General features: G+C 49.1%; 1 protein-coding gene across 2 annotated transcripts in view; it reads right to left on the reverse strand.

Moving 5' to 3' along the window:
* The window catches only part of wdr6 (WD repeat domain 6), a 26,252-nt gene extending 561 nt beyond the window's left edge, over positions 1 to 25,691 (reverse strand). Inside the window, exons 1-9 of one of the 2 annotated variants that reach the window (XM_033037001.1) lie at positions 25,535 to 25,691; positions 16,467 to 18,771; positions 15,626 to 15,727; positions 14,380 to 14,496; positions 12,856 to 12,974; positions 10,442 to 11,259; positions 7,702 to 7,850; positions 4,480 to 4,578; positions 1,919 to 3,764 (exon numbers count right to left, since the gene is read on the reverse strand). In XM_033037001.1, coding sequence (XP_032892892.1) covers positions 10,619 to 11,259; positions 12,856 to 12,974; positions 14,380 to 14,496; positions 15,626 to 15,727; positions 16,467 to 18,771; positions 25,535 to 25,628 — 3,378 coding nt within the window. In that variant the 5' untranslated portion in view covers positions 25,629 to 25,691 and the 3' untranslated portion in view covers positions 1,919 to 3,764; positions 4,480 to 4,578; positions 7,702 to 7,850; positions 10,442 to 10,618. The remainder of the gene's footprint in view (positions 1 to 1,918; positions 3,765 to 4,479; positions 4,579 to 7,701; positions 7,851 to 10,441; positions 11,260 to 12,855; positions 12,975 to 14,379; positions 14,497 to 15,625; positions 15,728 to 16,466; positions 18,772 to 25,534) is intronic. The other variant, XM_033037002.1, reaches the window with a different exon arrangement.
* Positions 25,692 to 25,789: the final 98 nt, after the last annotated feature.

Raw genomic sequence — 25,789 nt, forward strand, 5'->3', positions numbered from 1 at the left:
AAGTGCTGAGCCACCGGGAGTTCAGGTAGGTTATTGCGGACTGAGCGGAGGTGTTCGGCGAAACGATCGCCCAACCTACGCTTAGTCTCCCCGATGTAAATCAGCTGACATCTAGAGCAGCGGATGCAGTAGATGAGGTTGGAGGAGATACAGGTGAACCTTTGTCGCACCTGGAACGACTGCTTGGGTCCTTGAATGGAGTCGAGGGGGGAGGTGAAGGGACAGGTGTTGCATTTCTTGCGGTTGCAACGGAAAGTGCCCGGGGAGGGGGTGGTGCGGGAGGGGAGGGAAGGGAAGAATTGACGAGGGAGTTGCGGAGGGAGCGGTCTTTGCGGAAGGCAGACATGGGGGGAGATGGGAAGATGTGGCGAGTGGTGGGGTCACGTTGGAGGTGGCGGAAATGGCGGAGGATTATGTGTTGTATTTGCCGGCTGGTGGGGTGAAAGGTGAGGACCAGAGGGACTCTGCCCTTGTTGCGAGTGCGGGGATGGGGAGAGAGAGCAGTGTTACGGGGTATGGATGAGACCCTGGTGTGAGCCTCATCTATGGTGGCGGAGGGGAATCCCCGTTCCCTGAAGAACGAGGACATTTCCGATTCCCTGGTATGGAATGTCTCATCCTGGGAACAGATGCGGCGTAGGCGGAGGAATTGGGAGTAGGGGATGGAGTCTTTACAGGGGGCAAGGTGGGAAGACGTGTAGTCCAGATAGCCATGTGAGTCAGTGGGTTTGTAATGTATGTCGGTCAGGAGTCTGTCCCCTGCGATGGAGATGGTGAGGTCAAGGAATGGTAGGGAAGTGTCGGAAATCGTCCAGGTGTATTGGAGTGCCGGATGGAAGTTGGTGGTGAAGTGGATGAAGTCAGTCAGTTGTGTGTAGGTGCAGGAGGTGGCCACAAAACAGTCGTCAATGTAACGGAGGTAGAGGTCGGGGATGGGGCCCTGGTACGTCTCGAACAAGGATTGTTCAACGTACCCGACAAAGAGGCAGGCGTAGCTGGGGCCCATGCGGTGCCCATAGCTACGCCTTGTGTTTGGAGGAAATGGGAGGTCAAATGTAAAGTTGTTGAGGGTGAGGACCAACTCCGCTAAGCGGAGGAGAGTGTCAGTGGCTGGGTATAGGTTGCTCCTCTGGTCGATGAAGAACCGGAGGGCTCCGAGGCCATCCTGGTGGCGGATGGAGGTGTAGAGTGACCGGACATCCATGGTGAAGATGAGGGGGTGAGGGCCCAGAGAGTGGAATGCGTGGAGGCGGCGGAGAGTGTCTGAGGTGTCTAGAACATAGGTGGGGAGGGATTTGACCATGGGGGATAGGATGGAGTCAAGGTATGTGGAGATGAGTTCGGTGGGGCACGAACACGCAGAGACAATGGGTCTGCCGGGAGAGCCGGGTTTGTGGATTTTGGGGAGAAGGTAAAAACGGGCCGTGCGGGGCTGGGGAACGATGAGGTTGGAAGCTTGGTCGGGCAGGGCGTGGGAATTGATGAAGTCGGTGATGGTGCTAGAGATGGTGGCCTGGTGCTCGTCAGTGGGGTCATGGTCCAAGGGTAAGTAGGAGGAGGTGTCCGAGAGTTGGCGCGTGGCCTCAGCTTTGTAGAGATCGATGCGCCAGACTACCACGGCACCTCCCTTGTCGGCTGGTTTGATGACCCAATCTGGGTTTTTGCGGAGTGATTCAATGGCAGTGCGTTCAGAGGGGGAAAGATTAGAGTGAGACAGTTGAGGCGGTTGACGTCGCGGCGGCAGTTCTGGATAAAGAGTTCCAGAGCCGGGACTTTATGAGAGGGGTTCCACGAGGAGGGGGTGAGTTGGAGACGGGAAAAGGGGTCATCATTGGGGGGCGAGGACTCCTTCCCATGGAAGTGCGCTGTGAGGCGGAGACGACGGTAGAAGCGCTCCAAGTCATGGTGGGCGCGGAACCCTGGGGTAAGGGCTTTAATATTTTAGTGCCACATTAAATGCCTTTAAAATTTATGCTTCGGTTTCAGGCAAGCAGGAAAAAGATTTGCACAGTTCTCATGGCAGCTTTCACAGCCTTGGGTGTCACAAAACACTTTTCTGCCGATTGAAGTGCTTTGGAAAAGTAGACACAAAATGCTGGAGTAACTCAGCGGATCAGGCAGCATCTCTGGAGGAAAGGAATGTGACTTTTCGGGTCGGAACCCTTCTTCAGACTGAAGAAGGGTCCTCACCCAAAACATCTCCAGAGATGCTGCCTGATCCACTAAGTGAGTCCAGCATTCTGTCTCTATCTTTGGTATACATTAGCATCTGCAGTTCATTTTTATTACATTAAGTGCTTTGGAAAGATGGGCATAGCTGATAATGTAGAAATCGTGGCATCGAATTTGCGAACAGCAATTCTCTCACAAACTGCATCACAACAAGGCCAGATGATGATTCCTCATTCTCTTTCTTGAATGGACACCACTCAGTTCACCTTGGTTTCGTGACTTGCATTTAATTCTAAAATAATGAATAAGGATTAAATATAAGCAAGGTACCAGGACAGACTCCTTGGTGTTCATTCAAGAAAGAGGATGGAAAATCAGTTGAACATTTCATCTATAAATAGTGCTCATTTAGTACTACACTTATGAGCGGAAGCTATGTGTTCAAGTCTCAGAATTGAATTTTAAACCTCAGCCACCAGAGATCTGCCCTCTTTACTATATATCACATCTTAATTACAGTTTTCAGGGCATGGTCAACAGTGGCAAGACACAAATTGTCCCAAACTACAACATTTCACCAACAGTGTTTTTTGGTAAAGAATTCCAAGGCTTAAACCCAATGATGATGGAACAGAGAGACATGAGGAGCTGCTGAAGCTGAAATCTTGCGTAGAACACAAAGTGCTGGAGTAATTCAGCGAGTCAGGCAGCATCTCTGGAGGACATGGATGTGACATTTCAGATCAGAAGGAAGAGTAACTTATTTCCAAATCAAGATTGTGTTCAGCTTGGAGGGGAACCAGTAGGTGGCAATTCCCAATCACCTGCCAGCCTTGTCCTTGATGGTAAAAGCCATGGGTTTGGCAGCTGCTGTGGGAGTAATGTGGGTGAGGCATTTTATAGATGGTTCAACCAAGCCGTGTTGGTGATGGAGAGAATGTTTACCGTGTGGATGGAAATTCTGATCAAGCAGCACAGGAAACCCCATTCAACTACCTTCCTCTTGGGTCTGTTCATTTAAGGGTGGATGGTTATTCATTGATCATTGCATCTTGTTTCCTTGTAGCTGTAGCAGAACTCCTTTGCTGCAGTTCAGCATGTAGGACTGGTGGAGAAGATACTTCATCTCACGTGGGTGCTGCGAGCTTGGTAACGCTGCAGTTGGTGCGGAGGCAGCTGGAAGAAAGAGAAGGTGAAGTTGCGGCTGAAGTTGAGGTTGGAGATGCTCTGGACCGGAGGCAGCTTCCCACCTGCCCGCACTTTGCCGAAGGGCTTCCTGCGACTCTGGTCTTCCCTCCCACTTCTCTGAGTCAGCCGTGCCTCGACCTCCTTGGGACCACTGCTTCCCATTCCTACCTGCCCACTTCCACCAATTTTGCTCTCTTCCTTGGGATCAATGGAATCGCTGCAGAGCAGACAGCAGCGAGACCCAGCGTGAGTGTGGTGCAGTTCCAGTGACTGTGGAATGGCACCAAACAGAGAGTCCAGGGGCGAATCCCCCACCCACGGTGTGATGTCCCCTCTGCCCACCTTTTTACCCGGTGCTGATCGTGGAGGTGGTTTCACCGGTTGTTTCTTCCAAGGGACTGGATCTGACAGAGTAAAGTGAACGAATAAATGAAAATGAATGAAATAAAAACAAGTGCCGCAGCATCCTCCCACATCCCAAAGACGTGCGGGTTTGTAGGTCAATTGGCCTCTGTAAATTGCCCCTAGTGTGTATAGGGAGTGGATGCGAAAGTGGGTAACTGAACCAGTGTGTACGGGTGATTGGTGGTCGGCGTAAACTTGCTGGGCCGAAGGACTTGTTTCCACACTATTTTTCTATCAATTGGGAAAAAATGTGGCACATATAGAAATGCTGTGATCTAGAACACAAAATAGAGCACAGAACACCATCCTCTGAGTGAAAAAGTCTAAAGTAAGCAATGTGGATTGGGGGCGCTAGACGACACACTTCCATATAGAGAAAAAGAAATGTGGAACACATCATATAGTGGACATTGTCCTCATTTTTTGGAAGATCTCCTGGTCTCAGTGTAATCTAATATTCTTACACTCTTGTACTTAAGTGTGATCATGCCATGTATAGTAGGATTTTAACACCACTCTATGCAAAAAAAGGAATAGTACTGCACCTAGGTACATGTGACAATAAAGGACCATTAAAACATTGGTCACAGAGACAACGGAAGAGCAGAAAGTAGTGGTATGGATCGTTTGCACAAAATAAAATGGAACTGTCTTGTTTTATTTTCCCCTGTGTTCAGACATTGCAAACATTTTTTTTTTTTTATTCACTCTTACCAAAATCAGTAGCTTTGTTTTTATCAATGGAAGGCAAGACGCCTCTCTCCAGTTTTTGTGGGTAACATCGATCCATTTCTTCCTGTGGTAATTTCCTGCCTGACAGAGACACCAAACAGGAAAGCAATATAATGCAAAGGGTAGAGATTCTCCTCAACCCATGAACTTCATCTAGGACTACAGGTAGGTGGCTATAAACTGAATAAATGTTATTCTTCTTACACGGGTATGTTGACTTTGTCCAATTACCTTTAATTTTTCAACATGCTTTCCAGTAACATCTTTAATATTAACTTCTACTTTAGGGGGGGCGCAGTGGTAGAGTTGCTGCCTTACAGCACCAGACACCCGGGTTTGATCCTGACTACGGGTACTGTCTATGGAATTTGTATTCTCTTCCCGTAACCACGTGGGTTTTCCCCAGATGCTCCGGTTTCCTCCCACATTCCAAAGACATGCAGGTTTGTAGGTTAATTGACTTTGGTAAAAATTGTAAATTGTCCCTTGAGTGTAGGATAGGGCTAGTGTACAGGGATCACGGACTAAGTGGGCCGATAGGCCTGTTTCTGCGCTGTATCTCTAAACTACCAACATCATTACGCTTTGTGACTCGCTTTTTGATTAAAGTACAGTTGCAATTTTTACGGAACCTTTGCCTAAACTAGGGAATTTTGGAAAATTAACACCAACATATCAATTCTCATTGAGCACCTCTTAATATCGGAGGATGATGTCCTGCTATAAAGCGTGTTTCCACAACACAAATTGGACATAGATGGCGATTGATAAATTGGGTAACGTCTTTACAGTCGGCAATTAGAGAACCACTTAAAAGTTACTTTGGAAATAAGCAATCAGAAAAAACCCTCTTGGATGTAAACGGTGTATGGGCGATAAAATCTCCCTATAGTAATCACACACCATTACTTTTTAAGAAAACAATCTGTCAGTTTCACCATGAGTGGCCATTAACATTGACAAATAATCACTTTATCCACACTTTTAAAATGATACTCTATTAAACAATGTAACAAACGGCCTTTAATGTTCATAGCTTGCAGTAACAAAGAAACTTAAAGCTATTAAAAGGACCTTTTAAAGAATTCTGTCGGAAAAATAACTTTGTTATTGCGAGTCTGAAACTTTTTAGCCCCAACTTTCTTTTCCTCATTGACACAATTATTTTTTATAAATCAATTTTTATAACTCAATAACGAGGTTTCTTAGAAAAACCAGTCGTGTTATAGCAGAACGACCGGTACCTATGCCAGGAACTCGTCACACTGCAGCTTAGTGCCGTATCACAGTTATTGCAACTTTCCCCGAGTTCCACCCTCTCTCATTACAGAGATATTACAGTTTCTTCCCAGCTGTTATCAGGCGACTGAACCATCCTACCAACAACTAGAGAGTGGTCCTGAGCTTCTATCTACCTCATTGAAGATCCTCTGTTTATCTTTAATCCGATTTTAATGGACTTTATCATGCACTAAACATTATTACTTTATTCATGTTTCTGTGCACTGTGGACGGCTCAACTGTAATCATGTACAGTCTTTCCGCTGACTGGTTAGCACGCAACAAAAAGCCTTTCACTGAACCTCGGTACACATGGCAATAAACTACTCTAAACTTTTTATAGGACGTTAACGTAATCCTCTCTGTTGATGATCATTGTTAATACGCGTTTATTTATCAGTTGCCTTATTTCCCAGAGAGAGAAACGTTGTGCCCAATTCCGGCACACAATCCAGCAAGGTTGAGAGTGAAGATTAGCTTCTGTAGAGATTTACTCAAAGTTTAGCAAGAGGAACAGGGGATTTCGATGACACAGGAAAAACTAGGAAAGCTGGAATTGTTCTCACGGTGGACAACCATAAGGAATTTAATGAATGTCTTTTGAAACCAGTGGGTTTATACGAATAATACTCCCCATTGCCAGGAAGTTCGCAGGGCCAGATGGGAAATTAGAACTAGTGTTCACCGGTGGGATATTGGCCTAGAATACATAGCCTGAGAGAATCACTTAAACAAATACAACGGTAACTTTGCAAAAAAGCATGCAAATAACTGAAAAAAGGAAAAAAACGTCAAGATATGTAGGGGAGAAAAGAAGATGGCCTAATTGCAGTAATTGATGCAGCCATTACATTATCAGGTTACTATCTAGAGATCCTTCCTCAAATCTCACCATGATACTACTAGAGTCGTATAGTCTTCGAACCCGGGAACAGGCCCTTCGGCCCAACTTGCCTATGCAAAGCAAGATGCCCCTTCTATGCTAGTGCCACCTACCTGCATTTAGCCCATTCCCGCTAAAGACCATTCGTATTCATGCATCTGTCCAAATAACTTGTAAATGTCATTATAGTACCTGCCTCATCTACCTGCTTTGACAGTTCGTTCCATATACCCACCACCCTCTGAGTTCAATTTAAATTCTGAAAAGAATCTGGACTTAAAAAAACCCGCTAATCTTATTAACTACCAGATTTGCTATGAAAAAAACATGCTGGTTCCCTATAACTAGCACCCTTACCCAGTTTGGCTTGGATGAGTGACTAAAGAGAAACATTACCTATCAGCCTGAAGAAGGATCCCAACCCGAAACATCACCCATCCACGTTCTTCAGAGATGCTTCCTGACCGGCTGAGTCCCCCTTATTCTGAGCTGGGGCTCAACGTTCAACCCACAGTAACCAAGGCACTGCCCAATGCCATGACCAACCCAACCACAATCCTCACCCTTCTTTCCTCCGCAGGACATCAAGTGACAAGCGGTGTTCAGAACCTCGAGAATCAATAGCATTCCCCCTCTTCTCCACTCTCCAATCGGGCAAGAGGTACAGAAATTTGAAAACACACACCTCCAGATTCAGTACCAGTTCCTTCCCAGCTGTTATCAGGCAACTGAAACATTCTATCACCAACCAGAGAGCGGCCCTGACCTCCCATCTACCTCATTGGAGACCCTCGGACTCTTTAATCGGACTTTATCTTGCACTAAACTCTTTATTCTGTATGGCTGATTGGTATCATGTATTGTCTTTCTGCTGGCTGGATAGTACGCAACAACAAAAAGGCTTTGCACTGTACCTCCGTACACGAGTTTGAGTTAAACTGAATAAAATTAAACTGGACATCCAGTATCCGACTGTCTCTTCATGTATTTATTCCTGCAGATGGAAATGAAGTTGATACAGTCCACAATCCTAAACATACCTAGTCAGGGAGATTGCATTCTTTTCTTCAAAATCACCAGCGGACCCTCGACATTATATTTCTTACTCACAGCCGACATCACGTCCCACGCGATTGTGATGATTACCATCGTCCTGTTTGCAGCTCTTGCATTTGTCTCCTAGGTTTACCTGCACAACAGGGTCATAATACTGAGTCACCAGGCTGCACAGACAGAGGCAGCCAGGTGCGGAGTGAACAGCTGTCATTCAGAGCTGGAGCAGGAGCTGGCTACAATATTGACGAGCAGGGTGGCATTAAACATTCATGACACTCCAGACAGAAAGCCCACCTGGCAAACAGTAAAATATTAATACATGATCCTGCATCTCTAATAATTTGTACCATGTGTGTATGTGTTGATTATATGAAGGCACAATGTTTCCTTATTTTCCATATAAAACCAGTTGAAGTACAAGTAGTAGTAGTAATAATTTCTTGCACAAGGAGTCATTTACACATCTTCATAGTCATTCAGAAGGGATACCGGCCATTCACCACATCTATGCCAACCAATTCCTATTAACCACATTTACCAGCACTTGGCCTTACTTTAGCTTTTAGAGATACATTGCAGAAACAGGCCCTTTGGCCCACCGAGTCCGCGCCGACCTGCGATCGATCACCCCACACACTGACACTATTCTACAGGAGAGACAATTTACAGAAACCAATTAACCTACAAACCCGCACCTCATTGGAATGTGGGAGGAAACCGGAGCACCTGGAGAAAACCCACGTGGTTCCAGGGAGAGCGCACTAACTCTGTACAGACAGCACCTGTAGTCAGGATCAAACCCGGGTCTCTAGCACTGCAAGGCAGCAACTCTACCGCTGCAGCACCGTGCCGCTCATGACCTACAGCGGCTGGGCAATTTAAGTGATTGTCTCGACACTTCTTAATTGTTGTCATGATAACATTCAACATTAAATATTTTATAAGAGCCCTTCCACGTGTAAACACTTGTCTGTTAAGTAATGTTGAGGAATCAATCAATCACTTTCCAAATGAAAAATCGCCTGCCGTTTTCTGCAAGTAACCCAGGGTTAAAATGCCAACAGAGCAATTCTTGAAGTTTTTAAAGTACTTTACAGCCAACAGATGTTGTAAAAGTGCTGCACCGTCGCCCAGACTGGGCTTAGCTAACTGGCCCCAGCCCTGGCATACGAGCAGAGACTGGGCTATTTCTGTGCCATGCTGGCGGCATGTTGGCGCAGCGGTAGAGTTGCTGCCTTACAGCGTTGGGCGCTGTCTGTACGGAGTTTGCACTTTCTCCCTGTGACCACGTGGGTTTTCTCCGGGTGCTCCTGTAACATCCCAAAGACATGTCGGTTTGTAGGTTAATTGACTTCTGTGAATTGTCCCCAGTATATAGGATAGAACTGGCGTGAACTGGTGATCGTTGCTCGGCATGGACTCGGTGAGCTAAAAGGGCCTGTTTCCACGCTGTATCTCTAAAACTAAGAACTAAAACAAAGACCACACTTATATTGTTTGCAATTCTGGTCACTCATCTAAAGGAAGAAAGTCATTAAGCTGGAAATGGTGTAGAAGAGATCCACTAGGATGTTATGGACTTGAGGTGTACGAGATCATGAGGGATATGGATAAAGTGAAAACTCACAGTCTTTCTCCTAAGGTAGAGGATTCTGAAACTAAAGTGCATAGGATTAAGGTAAGAGGGGAAGATATTTAAGAGGGATCTCAGGGGGAAACCTTTTCACTCACAGGGTAGTACATGTCTGGAAGAAGCTGCCAGAGGAGGTTTTAGAGGCAGATAAAATTGTGACTTTATAAGACATTTGGATAGATAATATGGATTGGGTTTAGAGAGATTTGGATGAAATACAGGCAAATGGGTCTTGTCCAATATGCCAATTTGCTCAGCGGGCCAAAGGACCTAGTTCCATGCTGTACAGTTCTATGATGAAGTGTCTATGACCAAGGGATCAAAGCAGTGGCTACAAAGACAAGGTCAAAAATAAATCCAGTCACAATGGGAAGAAGTTGCAATAATAAAACCACAAAAGGTAGAGAGGAAATATCGAAGAGAGTGATTTAATGGGCAGTTCAATAGCTGCCGAGTGGAAGGGGATGGGCTAGAGGATATTAGTTTAGTTTAGTTTAGAGTTATAGCATGGAAATAGGCCCTTCGGTCCACCGAGCTCAACTATAACCCGTGATATTATTTCTATCCTATACACTAGGGACAATTTACAGAAGCCAATTAACCCACAAACCTGCACACCTGGGATGCGAGAGGAAAGCAGAGCATCCGGAGAAAACCCACACGGTCACAGGGACAACGTGCAAACTCCATACAGGCAGCACCCGTAGTCAGGATCGAACCCGGATCTCTGGTTCTGCAAGGCAGCAACTCTACCGTTGCGCCAATGTGCAGCCCTATTCTGGTAGGGGCGAGGATGGAAAGAGGCTAGTGAGGAACACCTACCAGCATGGAGCGAGGACCCATGTGATAGGTCACCAAATTGAGCTTTAAACTAACCAGCACACCTCCTTTAATAGTTGACCACTGGATAAATGGGTAGAATCATACAGCATATAAACAGGACCTACAGCCCAACTCGTCCAAGATACCCCAAAGAAACTAATCCCACTTGCCCACGTTTGGCCCAATATACCGCACACTGAATATTGAGAGCAGCATACATTACACACAAACTGTTAAATCGGTAATGGATTTAGCACAAGCTGCCTGACCTGCTGAGACTTTCCAGCATCTTCTGTCATTATTTCTGATGTCCAGCATCAGCAGTATTTTTTTTGGTACTTGGGGCGCTGGTTAATCACTAGTGCCTTGTAGCATTCAGAATTGTCAGCTCTGTTCCCTTCCCCGCAGATTCTGCCCGACCTGCTGCATGTTAAGCATTAAGCATTTTATCTCGGACCTCTGGCGTCTGTGCTGTCTGTCTCTGGGGCCGGGCCGTCAGTTCCCGTTTGCCAGCTCTTCAGGACTTGCAGGCCGTCACCACAGAGGGCGAAGAGGTGTGTGCCCGCGGGGTGCCCCTCCCAGCTCTCGAGCTCGGCGATATCAGCCACCTGGCACCACCTGCTGTGTATCAGTGTCAGGCAGCGGCTGCTCAGGGCCCAATGGTTCAGTCGCTGGTCGATGGAGGCAGAGACCAGCATCCGCGAGCTCAGGAACCTCAGGCCGGTCACGTGGGCTGCGTGGGCGCTCTCCGCGCTGGGCCCCTTCAGCACCCGCAGGGCAAGTCCGCCGTCCAAGCTCCAGCAGTCGGCCACCACCCCCAGATTACTCCAGCCCCTCGAGTCCTCGGCAGCCTCGTCCCCTCGATCTTCGCGGCTCCCGCTTCCCGCCTCCTCCTGCCGTTCGCTCGAGCTGGGGGACAGCGGGCCGTCAGACCCCGCCCATGGAGTAATGCAGATCACCCAGATACGGACAGCGTTGTCATCACCACCGCTGGCCAGGAGGAATCGTCCATCGTCCAGGGACCTGACGTCCAGCCCGTTCACGCCGCACTGATGGGCCACAAACACCAGGCAGGGAGTTCCCAGCTCTGCAAGAAACACAGGAAGAGTCGCAGTCAACATTCTTTAGAATAAAGGGGTAGCCATTTAAGACGGAGGTGAGAAAAAACGTTTTCACCAAGAGAGTTGTGAATTTGTGGAATTCCCTGCCACAGAGGGCAGTGGAGGCCAAGTCACTGGGTGGATTTAAGAAAGAGTTAGATAGAGCTCTCGGGGCTAGTGGAATCAAGGGATATGGGGAGAAGGCAGGCACGGGTTATTAATAGGGGACGATCAGCCATGACCACAATGAATGGCGGTGCTGGCTCGAAGGGCCGAATGGCCTCCTCTGCACCTATTTTCGATGTTTCTATAGTTTAGTTTATTTTTGTCATGTGTAACAAGGTACAGTGAAAAAGGTTTTTGTTGCAAGCTATCCAGTCAGCAGAAAGACAATGGGGCAGCATGGTGGCACAGCAGTGGAGCCGCTGCCTTACAGCGTTAGAGAGCCGGGTTCAATCCTGACTACGGGTGTTGTCTGTATGGAGTTTGTACATACTCACTGTGACCTCTTGGTGCTCCGGTTTCCTCCCACACTCCAAAGACGTAGAGGTTTGTAGGTTAATTTGGCTTTGTTAGAAATAGTAAATTGTCCCTAGTCTGTACGGGGATTGGTGGTCAGTGCCGAGTCGGTGGGCTGAAGGGATTGTTTCCGCGCTGTATCTCTAAATTAAAAAGCAAAACTATACACAAGTACCATCCAGCTCTCCACGTTGGGCCAAAGGACCTGTTCCTGTGCTGCACTGGTCTAGGTTCTCTGACTGTAACCTGCCATTGTGCCTATTGTGTACCTTGGCCTCTGTCTCATTAAAAAAATAAAACTAGAAAATGCTGGAAATACTCAGCAGGTCGGGCAGCAATCACAGAGAGAGAAACATTGTTTAGCTTATAATTGTCACGTGTGCCATGTAATGTGCCGCCTAGGCCGTGTGAAGTGCCAGATCCCTACCTAAGCGGGACTTCCGCGGCCAATCAGCAGGTGGAATATGCCCCCCGCGCCCAGGCCACTGGAACTCCGGCAGATCGATTGCCACAGCTGCCTTCTGAAGCCGACTATCTGGGTCCTTCAGCGGCCCAGGCGGACTGTTCCGGTACAGTTGGCCTCCTCTCAGAAGCCGTGACCTCTGTTAGTCCGTCAAAACGGATAATCCAGAATGGCTCTGGAACCAAAGGTGCCGGAAAATTGATGGTGGACTTGTAGTTTGTTGGCTGCAAATCACTATGGCACATCCTGAGATTATGAAATAATGTTTGCAGCCTCCCATTCCACAATCTGTGCATTAACACTGGTGAGATCTTAAAATGAAGCAAATAACTTCAACATCTGCAGTAGTGACTTTCTTATCTGTCTGCTTACGTAACCATCTGTGCAAGCGGAGGAGATTAGTTTATCCTAGCATCATGTTCGGCACGGACATTGTGGGCCGAAGGGACTGTTCCTGTGCTGTACTGTTCTATGTATCATGTCATGGACTGAGGCTTTGCTGAGCTGTGTGTCGTAAAGGCCTGGATCAGGCGTAATGTAGCAAGGCCAGTGTGACACTCTGCCAAGGGCCTGGAGCTTTACCGAGCTCTGCGGGACGTACCCAAAGGTTGGCGAGTTCTCTCCTGGCGAATATCTGCACCTTTGGCCGTCTCAATTATCCCCGAGATGTTCCAAAGTGCAATCCTTCCATCTGTGGCAGCGCTGCACAGGAACACCACCCTACAGGCAACGAGACAGCATGTGATTTACTTGTTCCAACTTATGAATACCAATTCCCGGTCACGTACTAACAGCTTTGCCAAAATAAATGCGGAGCACGGATTCATCCGCGGGACTTACCTATTCACCCGGTGGGGTCACAACATCGGAGGCTTGGATTGCCTCAGCGCAGAGGGAGAGCAAGGAGGGAAGAGACAATGACTTTGGGACTTAAACTGTGTTGAGTGTTTGTTATTTATTCTATGTTATGACTGCAGGCTAAACCATTTCGTTGCACTGAAAAGTGCAATAACAATAAATTGAATCAAATCAAATAAAAAGCAATAAATATTCTTCTGCAAACCTGTGTGAGTAAGGTGTTCAACTGAGACATAATGAGAAAGGAGGTGAGAGAGAAGAGCATTGGAAGTTACAGAGAGGGGGATTGAAGGAATGCCGTTGGAAGGTAGGGCTTGGAAGTGTACAGCACATGAACAGGCCCTTCAGCTTACAATGTGGCAGGGAGAGAAACAGAAGAAGGATAGACAGTCACAACCTTTTTCTCATTGTGGAAAATGTCAAAGACTAGAAAACATCGTTTTAAGGTGTGAGGGGCAAAGTTTAAAGGAGATGTATGGGGCGAGTTTTACACAGAGGGTGGTGAGTGCCTGGAACACGCTGCCATGGGTAGTGGAGGAGGTAGAAATGATGGTGACGTTTATGAGGCTTTTAGATGGGCACATGGAAATGCTGGGAATTGGGGGGGATATGGATTGCACGGATTTGTTTATCTAGGCTACAAGTTCAGCACAGACATTTTGGGCCAAAGTTGTTATCAGGCAACTAACCAGCCTATTACCAACCAGAGAGGGGATCTGAACAATCATCTACCCGATTGGAAACCTACAAACTATCTTGAATTGGACTTTACTAGACTTTATCTTGAACTAAATGTTATTCCCTTCATCCTGTATTTGTAAACTGTGGATGGCTTGATTGTAATCTTTAGATTTTAGACTTTGGAGATGCAGCGTGAAAACAGGCCCTTCAGCCCACTGAGCCGGCACCGACCAATAATCACCCCTTATCCTACAGGGATAATTTACGATTTTACCAAAGCCAATTAACCTACAAACCTGTACGTCTTTGGAGTGCGAGAAGAAACTAGTGCGCCCAGAGAAAACCCACACGGTCACAGGGAGAATGTACAAACGCCATACAGACAACACCCGCAGCCTGGATCCAACCCGGGTCTCTGTTGCTATGAAGCAGCAACTCTACCGCTGTGCCACTGTGCTGCCACTAGTCATTTGTAACATTTCCACTGATTTGATAGTACACAACAATAAAGCTTTTCACACTTGACAATAATAATAAACCAAGTTAAACTAAACTAAGCATCTAAACTCTCCAATAAGACACTCACTGGCTTCCGGAGGCCGGCTGGTGTGTGAACGTTTGCAGCTTCAGCACACACCGCTGGTGGTAGAAGGACTCGGCAAGCAGCAGGATTTTCTTCTCACTCTCGTCGATGATAAAGAGTCTACGCAGCAAAAACAATTGCACTAAACGTTACAAATGGAACGGATCAGCAAGATGGCCTGGCTCTCGACTGCCTTTTCAGTTAAGGACACATTAATAAGCTTTAGACAAACCATTTATGTGTGGGCAGGATATTAGACAGACTTCTATCCACACACTTTATATTTAAGTTTGGAGGTACAGCATGGAAACGGGCCTTTTGGCCCACGGAATCCATGCCGAGTATCGATCAACCGTTCACACTAGTTCTATGTTATCCCACTTTGTCATCCACTCCCTACACACTGGGGCCAATTTTACAGAGGCAATTAACCTACAAACCTGCTCGTCTTTGGGATGTGGGAGATGCGGGTTACAGGGAGAACGTGCAAACTCACTGATCATCTTGAGCTCAGGATCGGACCCGGGAGCTGCCTTAGACGGACCATTGCTACCGTAATGTCCACTGTATAGTCACTGAATCTCCTTCCCAGCAATAACACAAGAGGGCAATGGAGGAGAAACTGTTTTTTTTTTAATTAAATGGTAGCATATTTGAAATTAATTTTCAAAAGACTAAATATTCCACATGGAAATTATGCAGGTCTGTGGAGGGAGAACAGAAGATTGCATAGGGAGCTGGAGGGGGAACTTTATCAAAGGGACAACGGGACAAATAGCAGGATGCAGTAATGGTTCGACAACATCAGTTGAATTGCTATTAGTACAGCTCATCCTGATGGGTTGTGGCCAACAGCACTGTTATTAGCAGCATAGGAGAACTCTCTCTCTCTCTCTCTCTCTCTCTCTGACTGCTACATTTATCCATTTGGTCTCGTCCTGTCAGAGATGTACTTTAAAGATGCAGTGTGGGAACAGGCCCTTTGGCCCTCTTTTGCATCCACCAGCTACACGTTAGGGGCAATCTGCAGAGGCCCATTATAATGTAAATGAGGTGCCCAGTTAAAGAGGAGACACAAGTGACTGCAGTTACAAAACGCAATAGTGCTGGAGGAGCTCATACACTTCTTCAGAAGTCTGAAATAGGCTCCTAACTCAGATGTCACTTGCCCAGTAGCTCCATGGATGCTGCCTGACCCGCTGAGTTTCTCCAGCACTGTGGGTTTTGCCCTGATGAAGAGACGGCTCACCTCACGGCTCCGTCACTGCAAGCTGCCGCCAGGTAATGCCATGAGGAGTGAGGGTTCCCTTCAGAATCCATCCCGCCGTCCACCACCACAATGGACATGTACCTAAAGGAGAGATGTGAAAGGTGACAGAGCAGGCAGGATATCCCACAAATCCATTAACTGTAGAGACTGGTTCAAAACCCACCCAAAATGGCACAGGAGCGCGGCAAATCTTGGCATGCACTTCCCAGAGGAGGAATCACACGCGGTCACGGGGAGAGCGTACAAACTCCATAAAGACAGCACCGGTAGTCAAGATCGAACTCGGGTCTCTGGCACTGTAAGGCAGCAACTGGACGAGTAGTGAAAGGCATGGATAGGGTGGATGAGGAGAGGATGTTTCCACTATTAGGAGTCTAGGGCCAGAAGTTATAGCCTCAAAATTAGAGGACGTTCCTTTAGGAAGTAGCTGAGGAGGAATTTCTTTAGTCAGATGGTGGTGAATCTGTGGAATTTATTGCCACAGAAGGCTGTAGGCGGCTGAGTCAATGGATATTTCTACAGCAGAGATTGATAGATTATTGATTAGTACAGGTGTCAGGGATTATAGGCAGGAAAATGGAGTTAGGATGGAGAGGTAGATCAGCTATGATTGACAGGCTGAGTAGAATTGATGGGCTGAATGGCCTAATTCTGCTCCCATCACATGGACTTTACCACTGCGCCGCTGTGCGCCCAAAGAAATAACATCACCGTCCGATATAGTATTAGTGCAAAAAACATGGTGGGACTGCTGCAACATACTGCATGACTTTGAGCGCATCCAAAGTAGAGGCCAACAGAGAGGAGAAGAAAGATTTACCTGGTCTCTGGGTCCATCTTCAGCATCCTGTGTCGGTTCTTCCTCCGCTCCCAATCCTCAGACAGCCTGTGGGATCCCAACTGCTCCACCCGGCACCTCAGGCCGCTGTTGGTGTCCTCGGGCCCGAAGAGCAGGCGGCTGCACCGTAGCTGGGCCCGGCCTCCGGCGGTGAAGAGCAAGGCCGAGGGGCCTGGGCCTCTGACCACGGCCATGGCCCTGACGCTGGAGAGGTGGTCGGAGATGTCGGCCAGCTTGGTCAGCCGGCCCGATGCCGTGTGGAGGGCCAGCACGTTGACAGAGGTGTCCTCGCTGGCGGTTGCCAGCACGCTGGTGTAGGCCTCAAGCCTGCCCAGCAGCCTGACACTGGTGATGTCCCGGCCGTGCGCCCCCTCCTTCACCATCGCCCCGGCCTCCCTCCTCCCCCGCCACTGGCAGGCGTAGACTCCGCCCGACTTGATGTAGGCGAAGAGGCCGAGGCCGGCGGGGGATACCGAGCCGCTGAAGCACCAGGAGCGGTGCCCGCCGCCACAGGGCACTCGTAATACGGGCCGCTGCTCCGACTCCAGCCCCCAGGCCACGAAGTCGGCAGCTCGGAACCCGATGCCTAGGAGGGGTCCATCGTGGTCGCTGGGCTCCAAGGGCAGCAGGCGCTCCACCCAGCCGCAGGCCCGCTGGCACCGCAGTAGGCCCAGCCGCCCAGCCTCCACCCTCAGTTGGCGGCAGAAGCCGTCCCGCCCGCTGCTGTGCAACAAGCCGCCGTGGAACAGCACCGAGGTCACCCCCGACTTGCCGTGCAGCCCCGGCAGCTCGGAGACGGGCTCCGGGCCTTCGTCGGTCGAGTAGAGCAGCAGCGAGCCCCGGCGGTCGCCGCACGCCAGGTAGGGCAAGCCCGGCGCGAAGGCGGCACAGGTGTGCCACCGGTGCTTGCAGGCGGGCAGGAGGAAACGCCCTCTGCCCACCCAGCTCAGCCTGTCCTGGGCCCAGCTCACCTCCCACCACAACATCTCCCCCTCGGGCCCAGAGGAGAACAGGTTGCACTGGTCCGGGCCTTGCCCGTCCAGCGAGGCCCAGCTCAGACTATGCACCTTCCCCCGGTGCTCCCGCCGCTCCACTGCCAGCTCCGGACGGAAAACTGGGAAGATCTTGAGGCAGCCTTGGATATTACCCAAGGCGCAGAGAACCGAGCCACTTGGCAGCGCAGCGGCGGAGAGCAGGCCGTAGGATCGGTAGGCCTGGTCTTCCAACAGGAGCTTCCACCTGCCAGAGACCAGGCAGCAACTGTAGACGCCGCCAGAATCAGTCATGACCAACACTAGGGTCGGGTCGACCGATGCCAATGCCTTAGGGCTGCCCACACCCTCGGCATCGCCCAACTGGAGTCGAATTACGGTCACATCCTCTGGCTCCTCGTCCCCGATCTTCCACAGCCTGATGGCTGAGTCCTCGCCTCCTGTTGCCACCCGTTGCTGGTCTTCACTGACCGCCAGCGCTCTCAGGCTGCCTCGGTGCCCCCGAAAGCTGCGCGCCACCTCCCCGCTGTAAGTCCACAGCAGACAGGCGGAGTCTTCGCCGGCGCTGACCACAAAGTCCTCCAGCAGCCACACCCGCCACACCCTGGACTGGTGGCCGTACATCCGCAGCAGGCACTGCGTCTCTCCCTCCGCTCCCCGGCCGAGATCCCCGACCCTCCACAGTCCCACACTCCTGTCGTCCGAGGCCGAGGCCAGCACGCCACTCTCCTGCCTGTAGTCGATGCTGAAGATGACCCCGCTGTGGCCACTGATCCTCCTGCCCGCCCGCACCCTGCCCTGCAGGTCCAGTGGCCCTTCCATCTGCCACAGCACCAGCTGATTGAAAACGGTGCCCGACACCAGCACCAGCTCGTCCCAGCAGCCTCCCACAAAGTGGGCAGAGTAGAGGATGCACTTCTCCTCGCAGTGGACCTCCCGCAGGCTCCTCTGTGACCAGTAGTCACACAGTACCACCGAGTTGTGCCCGAGTGCCAGGGCCAAGTGCCCGGCAGGCTGCTCATCAGCCCGCAGCCACCGCAGGTCCCAGATCCAGTCGTGGAGCTCGTACAGCGGTCCCACCCGCCGCAGCTCCGGCTCCTCGCCCCCAGCGTCCAGCTCGATCACGGCCACTCCCTTCCCGCCGTACACTGCCAGCACGGTGGGCTCCGACCCGCCGCTGCCGCCTCGTGTCTCGATGCCGTGGACGCGGTAGTTCTTCAGCACGTCGCCAATGCGTTTCTCGACGCGGCCGCTCGTTGAGTTCAAGAAGTGGAGCGAGACTCCGGCACCTTCACCTGTCAACAGAGAAGGCAACAAATCAACTGGCAAATACTTTACAGATACAGCGTGGAAACAGGCCCTTCATCCCACCAAGTCCACACCTACCAGCGATCACCCCATACACCAGCACTATCCTACACACTAGGGACAATTTACAGAAGCCAATTAACCTACAAACATGTCGAAGCAAGAAACTGCAGATGCTAGTTTAGTGTCACGTGCACCGAGGTACAGTGAAAAGCTTTTTGTTGCTTGTTAACCAGTTAGGGGAAAGACAAAACATGATTACAAACCACAGTTTATGCCAAAGGTTGACACAAAATGCTTGAGTAACTCTGGACATACTGATAAAGTCCACTTTTTAATACCGACAATAACACAAAGGGTTAAAGGTAAACCATGCCAAGCTTTACTCATTTCGTCATGACGGGTGTGGCGGGGACTAGTACAGAGAGTATACCAATATACTCAATGCTCCCTGAGCAGCCACTCAAAGATAGTGTTTCACAATTTCTTATCTAACTATCTATCTATCTATTATATAAAAGTCTGTGGCTGCCGCCTGCCGTCCGGCTGCCTTTCTGCCTTTTGATTTGTTCCATCGTGTGATGTCACAATGCCCAATACTCGCAGATGTCCAATCGGAATGGATCCATTTACATGGTCGGCTGCCGGCCGCCTTTCTTCCTTTAATTCCATGCAACTCCGAAACCAGACGCAGAATCGCCGACATCTTTTCCATTTCGGTAGAGATTTCACTTTTCTTTCTAAGTATCCGCTCCTCATTACATTTCGTCGTGTTTAAGTACATGTTTTTAATCAAATCCTTCTCGCCCCCCCCCCCCAATATTTCAAAAATAAACTGGCTTCTCACCCATAGAAGCAGCCCCAGCCCCTGGTGAACGTTCCATCGTGTGATGTCACAATGCCTGATGCTCACAGATGTCCAATCGGAATGGATTCATTTACATATGCCTTTGCAGGAGCCCCAGCCCATGGTGAACGTTCCATTGTGTGATGTCACAATGCCCAATGCTCAAAGACATTCTTGCCATAGAGGGAGTACAGAGAAGGTTCACCAGACTGATTCCTGGGATGTTAGTACTTTCATATGAATAAAGACTGGATAGAATGATTACATTTCGTCGTGTTTATGTACACATTTTTATCAAATCCTTCTCCGGTTCTCTGCAACTCATTCCTCCACTTTTTCGCTGATAAAATCAGCACCATCAATCTTTATCCCCTGTACCCGACTCCCCAGCATCTACTCCACCACCTACCAAGGCCCCTCCTTTCAACATCTCCACTGACCTCCTTACCCCTCCTCTACACTGCTTCCTCTCCCAGTTTGACCTGGTCACCCCTATTGAAATCTCCAAACTCATCAGCTCTTCCAAACCCACTACCTGCTCCCTCGACCCTCTCCCCACTCCCCTGTTGAAGTCCTGCCTCCCCGTTCTCTGCCCCTACCTCACTAATCTCTTCAACTCCTCATTGTCCCAAGGAATTGTCCCCTCCGCTTTCAAAACTGCTGCCGTTACACCAATCTTAAAGAAACCTGGTCTTGATCCCTCCTCTCTCATTAACTACCGCCCAATCTCAAACCTCCCCTTTCTTTCAAAAACCCTGGAGCGTATCGTTGCGTCGCAAGTTCATTCCCACCTCCTTGCGTATAACCTACTTGAACCCCTCCAATCTGGCTTTCGCCCCCTCCATAGCACAGAAACTGCTCTCCTCAAAGTCCTCAACGACCTCCTCACCTCTGCTGACACTGGTTCCCTCAACATCCTCGACCTGAGCGCAGCCTTCGATACAGTGAACCATAACATCCTGCTCACCAGACTCAAAGACCTCGGCATTGAAGGCTCTGCACTCAGCTGGCTCCGTTCCTACCTTTCCAACAGATCCCACTTCATCTCTCTCCACAACCACACCTCTGCTATAGCCGCAGTCACTCAAGATGTTCCCCAAGGCTCCGTACTCGGCCCCCTCCTCTTCATCATCTACATCCTCCCCCTTGGTCAGATACTCCGCCACTTCAATCTGGACTTCCACTGTTACGCTGATGACACCCAGATTTACCTTGGCACCAAATCCCCCCACAACCCCCCCCTCTCCCATATCAACTCCTGTTTATCAGCTATAAAAACCTGGATGCAACATAATTTCCTCAAACTCAACAGCGATAAGACAGAATTCCTCCTCATAGGCTCCAAAGCCACACTCAGCAAAATCAATAACCCCACTCTCACCATCGACGGCACCACTGTCTCCCCATCTCCCCAGGCCCGCAACCTTGGCGTGATCTTTGATTCCACCCTCTCCCTTGAGCCTCACATCCGCCATGTCATTAAAACCTCCTTCTTTCATCTCCGCAACATCGCCAAACTCAGACCCTCTCTCACACCTCCCGCTGCTGAAAGACTCATCCATGCCTTCATCTCCTCCCGACTGGACTATTGCAACTCACTTCTCCTTGGCATCAGCTCCACCTACATCAACCGACTCCAACTGGTCCAGAACGCAGCCGCCCGACTCATCACCCACACCAAATCCTGGCATCACATCACTCCAGTCCTCAAACAACTTCACTGGCTTCCCATCTCCCACCGGATCACCTACAAAATCCTGGTCCCCACCTACAAAGCCCTCCACCATCTGGCCCCCCCATATCTCACTGACCTCCTCTCCCCCTACCAACCCTCATGGTCCCTCAGATCCACATCAGCCGGTCTCCTCTCCATCCACAAGTCCAACCTCTGCAGTTTTGGGGACAGAGCCTTCTCCAGGGCAGCTCCCAGGCTCTGGAACTCCCTCCCCCAACTGATTCGCAATTCCGTGTCCCTTACCGTCTTCCAGTCCCGCCTCAAGACCCATCTCTTCACCTCTGCCTATCCTTCGCCCCACGTCCCCGTCCCTTTTCATCTGTGCATTAATTGCCTCATACTGTGTTTTGTATTGAATTCTGTCTTTACTTTGTGTACTAGTCATGTCTCTACTATTTATTTCATTCCCCTTACATGTTTTTCCTCTACATGCTCAATTTTTGTAAGTTGTCCTTGAGACTCTTGAAAGGCGCCCATAAATAAAATTTATTATTATTATTATATTGAATGGTGGTGCATGCTCGAAGGGCCGAATGGCCTACTCCTGCACTTAATTTCTATGTTTCCCTCTCTTCACCCCTCTCCCTCTCCCACCCATCCCTCTCTCCCACCCCCCTTCCCTCTACCCCACCCCCTTCCCTCTCTCCACCCTCCCCTTCCTTCTACCCCTCTGTCCCTCTTTCATCACTCCCCCTACCCTCTCCTCCTCCCTCCCCACTCTTCCACCTCTCCCCTTCCCACTCCTCTCCCGCCCCACTCTTTCCCCTCTCTCCCCCCACCCTTCTCCCCCTCCCTCCCTCCTACCCTCACTCCCCATCCCCCCCCCTCCCCCACATCTCTCTCCCCATCCCCCTCTCTCACCCCCTACCCTGCTCTCCTTTCTCTCCCAAAGCTGTCCCGTTTCCTGCTCTTCCTCTCCCATCCCTCCCCTCTTCTCACCCCCCCTCCTCCCAACTATGTGGGGGGTGGTTAATGTGAGTGTGATGCCGCAGCCCCCCCCCCCCCCCCCCCCGCAAACGCCGTTGGGGAAACAGACCCAACGGGTCTGCACTTGGTCTAGTATACACTTAAAAGTCAAGTAAATGCCTTAGTCAGTCTTCCAAAAACTACTGCCGAGGAATATTTACAAGAAACAACTGCTGACATCCATTTTCTGTGACAGTGACTGTTTTCTTATCTTCGGAGGAGCGGTGATCTACGTCAGTTCAGTCAACTGCCGTTCTGTGCCTTGATTATCCCAGGCATATTCTGTTTGGTGGTTCGTCCAAGGATTGCAAGTTCCGCTCACATCCACACGAGTGCAGTATTTGTTCAGTTACCCCCATACGAGGCACCAGCAGTATTTCAATTTTCAACTACATGAGTCAACAGTATATTTCCTCTGTCAGTAGTTTTAAAGCGGCGTAAGCATTTAAGTAAGAATACAGAAATGGCCAAGTATCCCATCATGCAAGGTAACCCTAGCTAATAGCGATTAACTCTTTCAATACAGGATGGGTGACGTTTCGGGTCTGAAAAAAGGTCCCAACCCAAAACAGACCCATCCTTTTTCTCCACAGAGATACTGCCTGGCCTGCTGAGTTGCTCTTTAACCTACAAACATGTAGGTCTTTGGAATGTGGGACAAAATCAGAGCATCCTGAGAAAACCTACACCATCGCAGGGAGAATGTACAAACTCCATAAAGACAGCACCCGTAGTCAGGATCGAATCCGAGTCTTTGGCGCTGTAAGGCAATAGTTCTACCGCTGCGCCACTGTACTGCCTAGTGACTATTCCTTGCATTCTCCCTAAGGCAAGCACCTCAATTTCTTATAAAAGGAGAATAAATTTCCCATGCCTAGTCTTAAAGCCCAATGAGACAATTCCAGAACGTCTACCTTACTGTAATCAAACCCTTTTGCAAAAGGCTAATTACCCCCTGGAACCGCTTGCTGCATATGTGCGACGTTTTTGACTTGTGCACACTAACCAATCTCTCCTCATGTGAGAAATACTCTACTTAACTGCAATAAAACGGATGATCTTACATTATATTCCATCTGTCTTGTTATTACCACCGACTCATACCACTGTCTTGTTCTTACCACCAGTCTACATCTCCTTGAAGGAACCAAATATCCTTCCAAGAATATAACCTCACAATCCCACCTAGTTTAGTATTATCATCAATCCATATATGGCATATTTGATCTGTATGGATGGCATGCAAAACCAAGTTTTCCACTGTGCCTTGGTGCATGTGACAATAATAAACCTAAACATATATGTAGATTAATGATGCATGTGAACCAATCACACATAAGCCAGCATCACTAACTCCACCCCACTATAACACATATACTAACACTCGTTCCCGGCACTGCCAGTCTGAGCAGCTAGGATGTACTGACAACCAACCGTCCTTAATGCTGTTAAGTTTCAGTGCAGATTAAAGATGTATCTGAATCATATACTGTGTCTGGTGCTTGTTAACATGGCGTCAGAAGTGGTCTGATCCACTCCTTCTGTATAACGGTTTTTGTATTGTATTTGTAACGATCTAGCACTGTATAGCCATACCTCAGCACAGTCTCGATTAGCAAGTGTACAGATATAGTCTACTGAGCCTGCATGCAAGTGGCACCGTGTTTTGACATCATTTTCAAAGTCCAGTCCACGCTCTAGTTCTTCTGTTCCAGGCGAGCCCCAGGCTGCTGCAGGGCATCCAACCATCGCCTACCTTGGATGCCACGTCCCTCTCCTCGCCCGTCCACCTTTGTGCCTCGGGGGCACCTCCTGTGGCCGACTTCAAGGGCATGAGAGGCCAAACCCCGGGTTCCCTCTCCTCTCCTACCTGCCTCGCTCCTCGCCCGTCACGTCCATCGTTGTCATCATCATTGACTACATCCTTCCAGTCCCTCTGGTCTTCGGGGATGAGCTGGGGCGGGCTCCGCAGCTCTCTCCCTGCAGGCCACGGTCTGCCGGGTTCTCCGACCAGTGGCCGGCTCGGCGGCTCTCGCCCTGCAGGCCGCAGTTCTTCCTGTATAAACCCTGTCAAATATGGTATTTGGTCCCTTCAGCCAACTTCGATCTAAATGAAGGGTCTGGACCCAAAACAACATTTGTGCATTTTCCTCAACAGGTGCTGCCAGACTTGCTACGTTCCTCTAACAGGTTGTTGTTTGCTCCAGATTCCAGCATCTTGTGTCTCCAATAGAGAAAAACGACTAGATGATCTTGGATTCTCTGGAATGGTTGACATACGAATATTGTTTTCGACACCGAGAAGCACTCAACGTGCCACGGTTTCTATTTTTTCCCCGTGAGACATTAGCAAAGGCCTTGGGCAAACAGAGAGCACCTCCAACTCGGCAGCATAATAATGATTATATAACATTTTATATTAACGGGATATTAATACACTCAAGTATCTGGAGTAGAAATTGCAGACAGTTGTGGATGTAGAGCATCACACAAACCAGCCTCTCCTTCATCAACACTTCACGTTGCCACCCTAGAGTAACCAACATAAATCACATTTACACCCTAGATGTTCCCCCTTCTCCCCTCTCCCCTCTCCCATCGGGCAGAAGATACAAAAGTTTGAAAGCATGTGCTACCAGATTCAGGAACAACTTCTTCCCACAGATTACTGAATGGACCTCCCATTACTAGAGTACAATCCAATCTCCCAACCTACCTCATTATGGCCCTTGCATTTTATTTTATTTGCACTTTCTCTGTAACTATAAATACTGTATATTCCGCACGGTGGTCATTTTCTTTGTATTACTTGTGCTTGTATGACGATTGTGCTCAGAGTACACGTGACAATAAGGCATTACCACAACTTTCTGACTTGAAAACGCTGCCCATTGTAACTTTGTTCAAACAAACTTTGTTTAAACTAACATCATTCTGTTTATAGTGTCATTAGAGCAAGCAGCCCTTCCAAACAGGGTTAAAGTATCTTTGGTTAAAATAAGTCTGTAGGAAGGAAGGAACTGCAGATGCTGGTTTAAACCGAAGATAGACACAAAATGCTGGAGTAACTCAGCGTCCCGCTGAGTTACTCCAGCATTTTGTGTTTATCTTTAGAATAAGACTGGACCGTTTGTTCGATGAAAGAGATTAAATGAATTATTGCATTCAGATTGTTTAAAGTGCAGAACACTTGAATGGTTACCTGAGAGGATAAAATCTCCCACAAACTGCAAGGCAGTGATGGGCGACTGCAACGAGAGGGACTCGCACTGCATTGTTGCTGCAGTTTCTTGCATGCACCGCTCCAAGATCTTTGGTATGCACCGACTCCTGGATCTTTCATCTGCAGTCTCTCTCTGCATCTGTCTCGGTTTCAGACCAATTACACCGCGCGATACTGCAATTGCAACCGGAAGACAGTCCTTTCCAAATAAACCCTGCACTCATTGGTGGCTAC

This window comes from Amblyraja radiata, chromosome 18 (genome assembly GCF_010909765.2).
Source record: "Amblyraja radiata isolate CabotCenter1 chromosome 18, sAmbRad1.1.pri, whole genome shotgun sequence".
NCBI lineage: Eukaryota > Metazoa > Chordata > Chondrichthyes > Rajiformes > Rajidae > Amblyraja > Amblyraja radiata.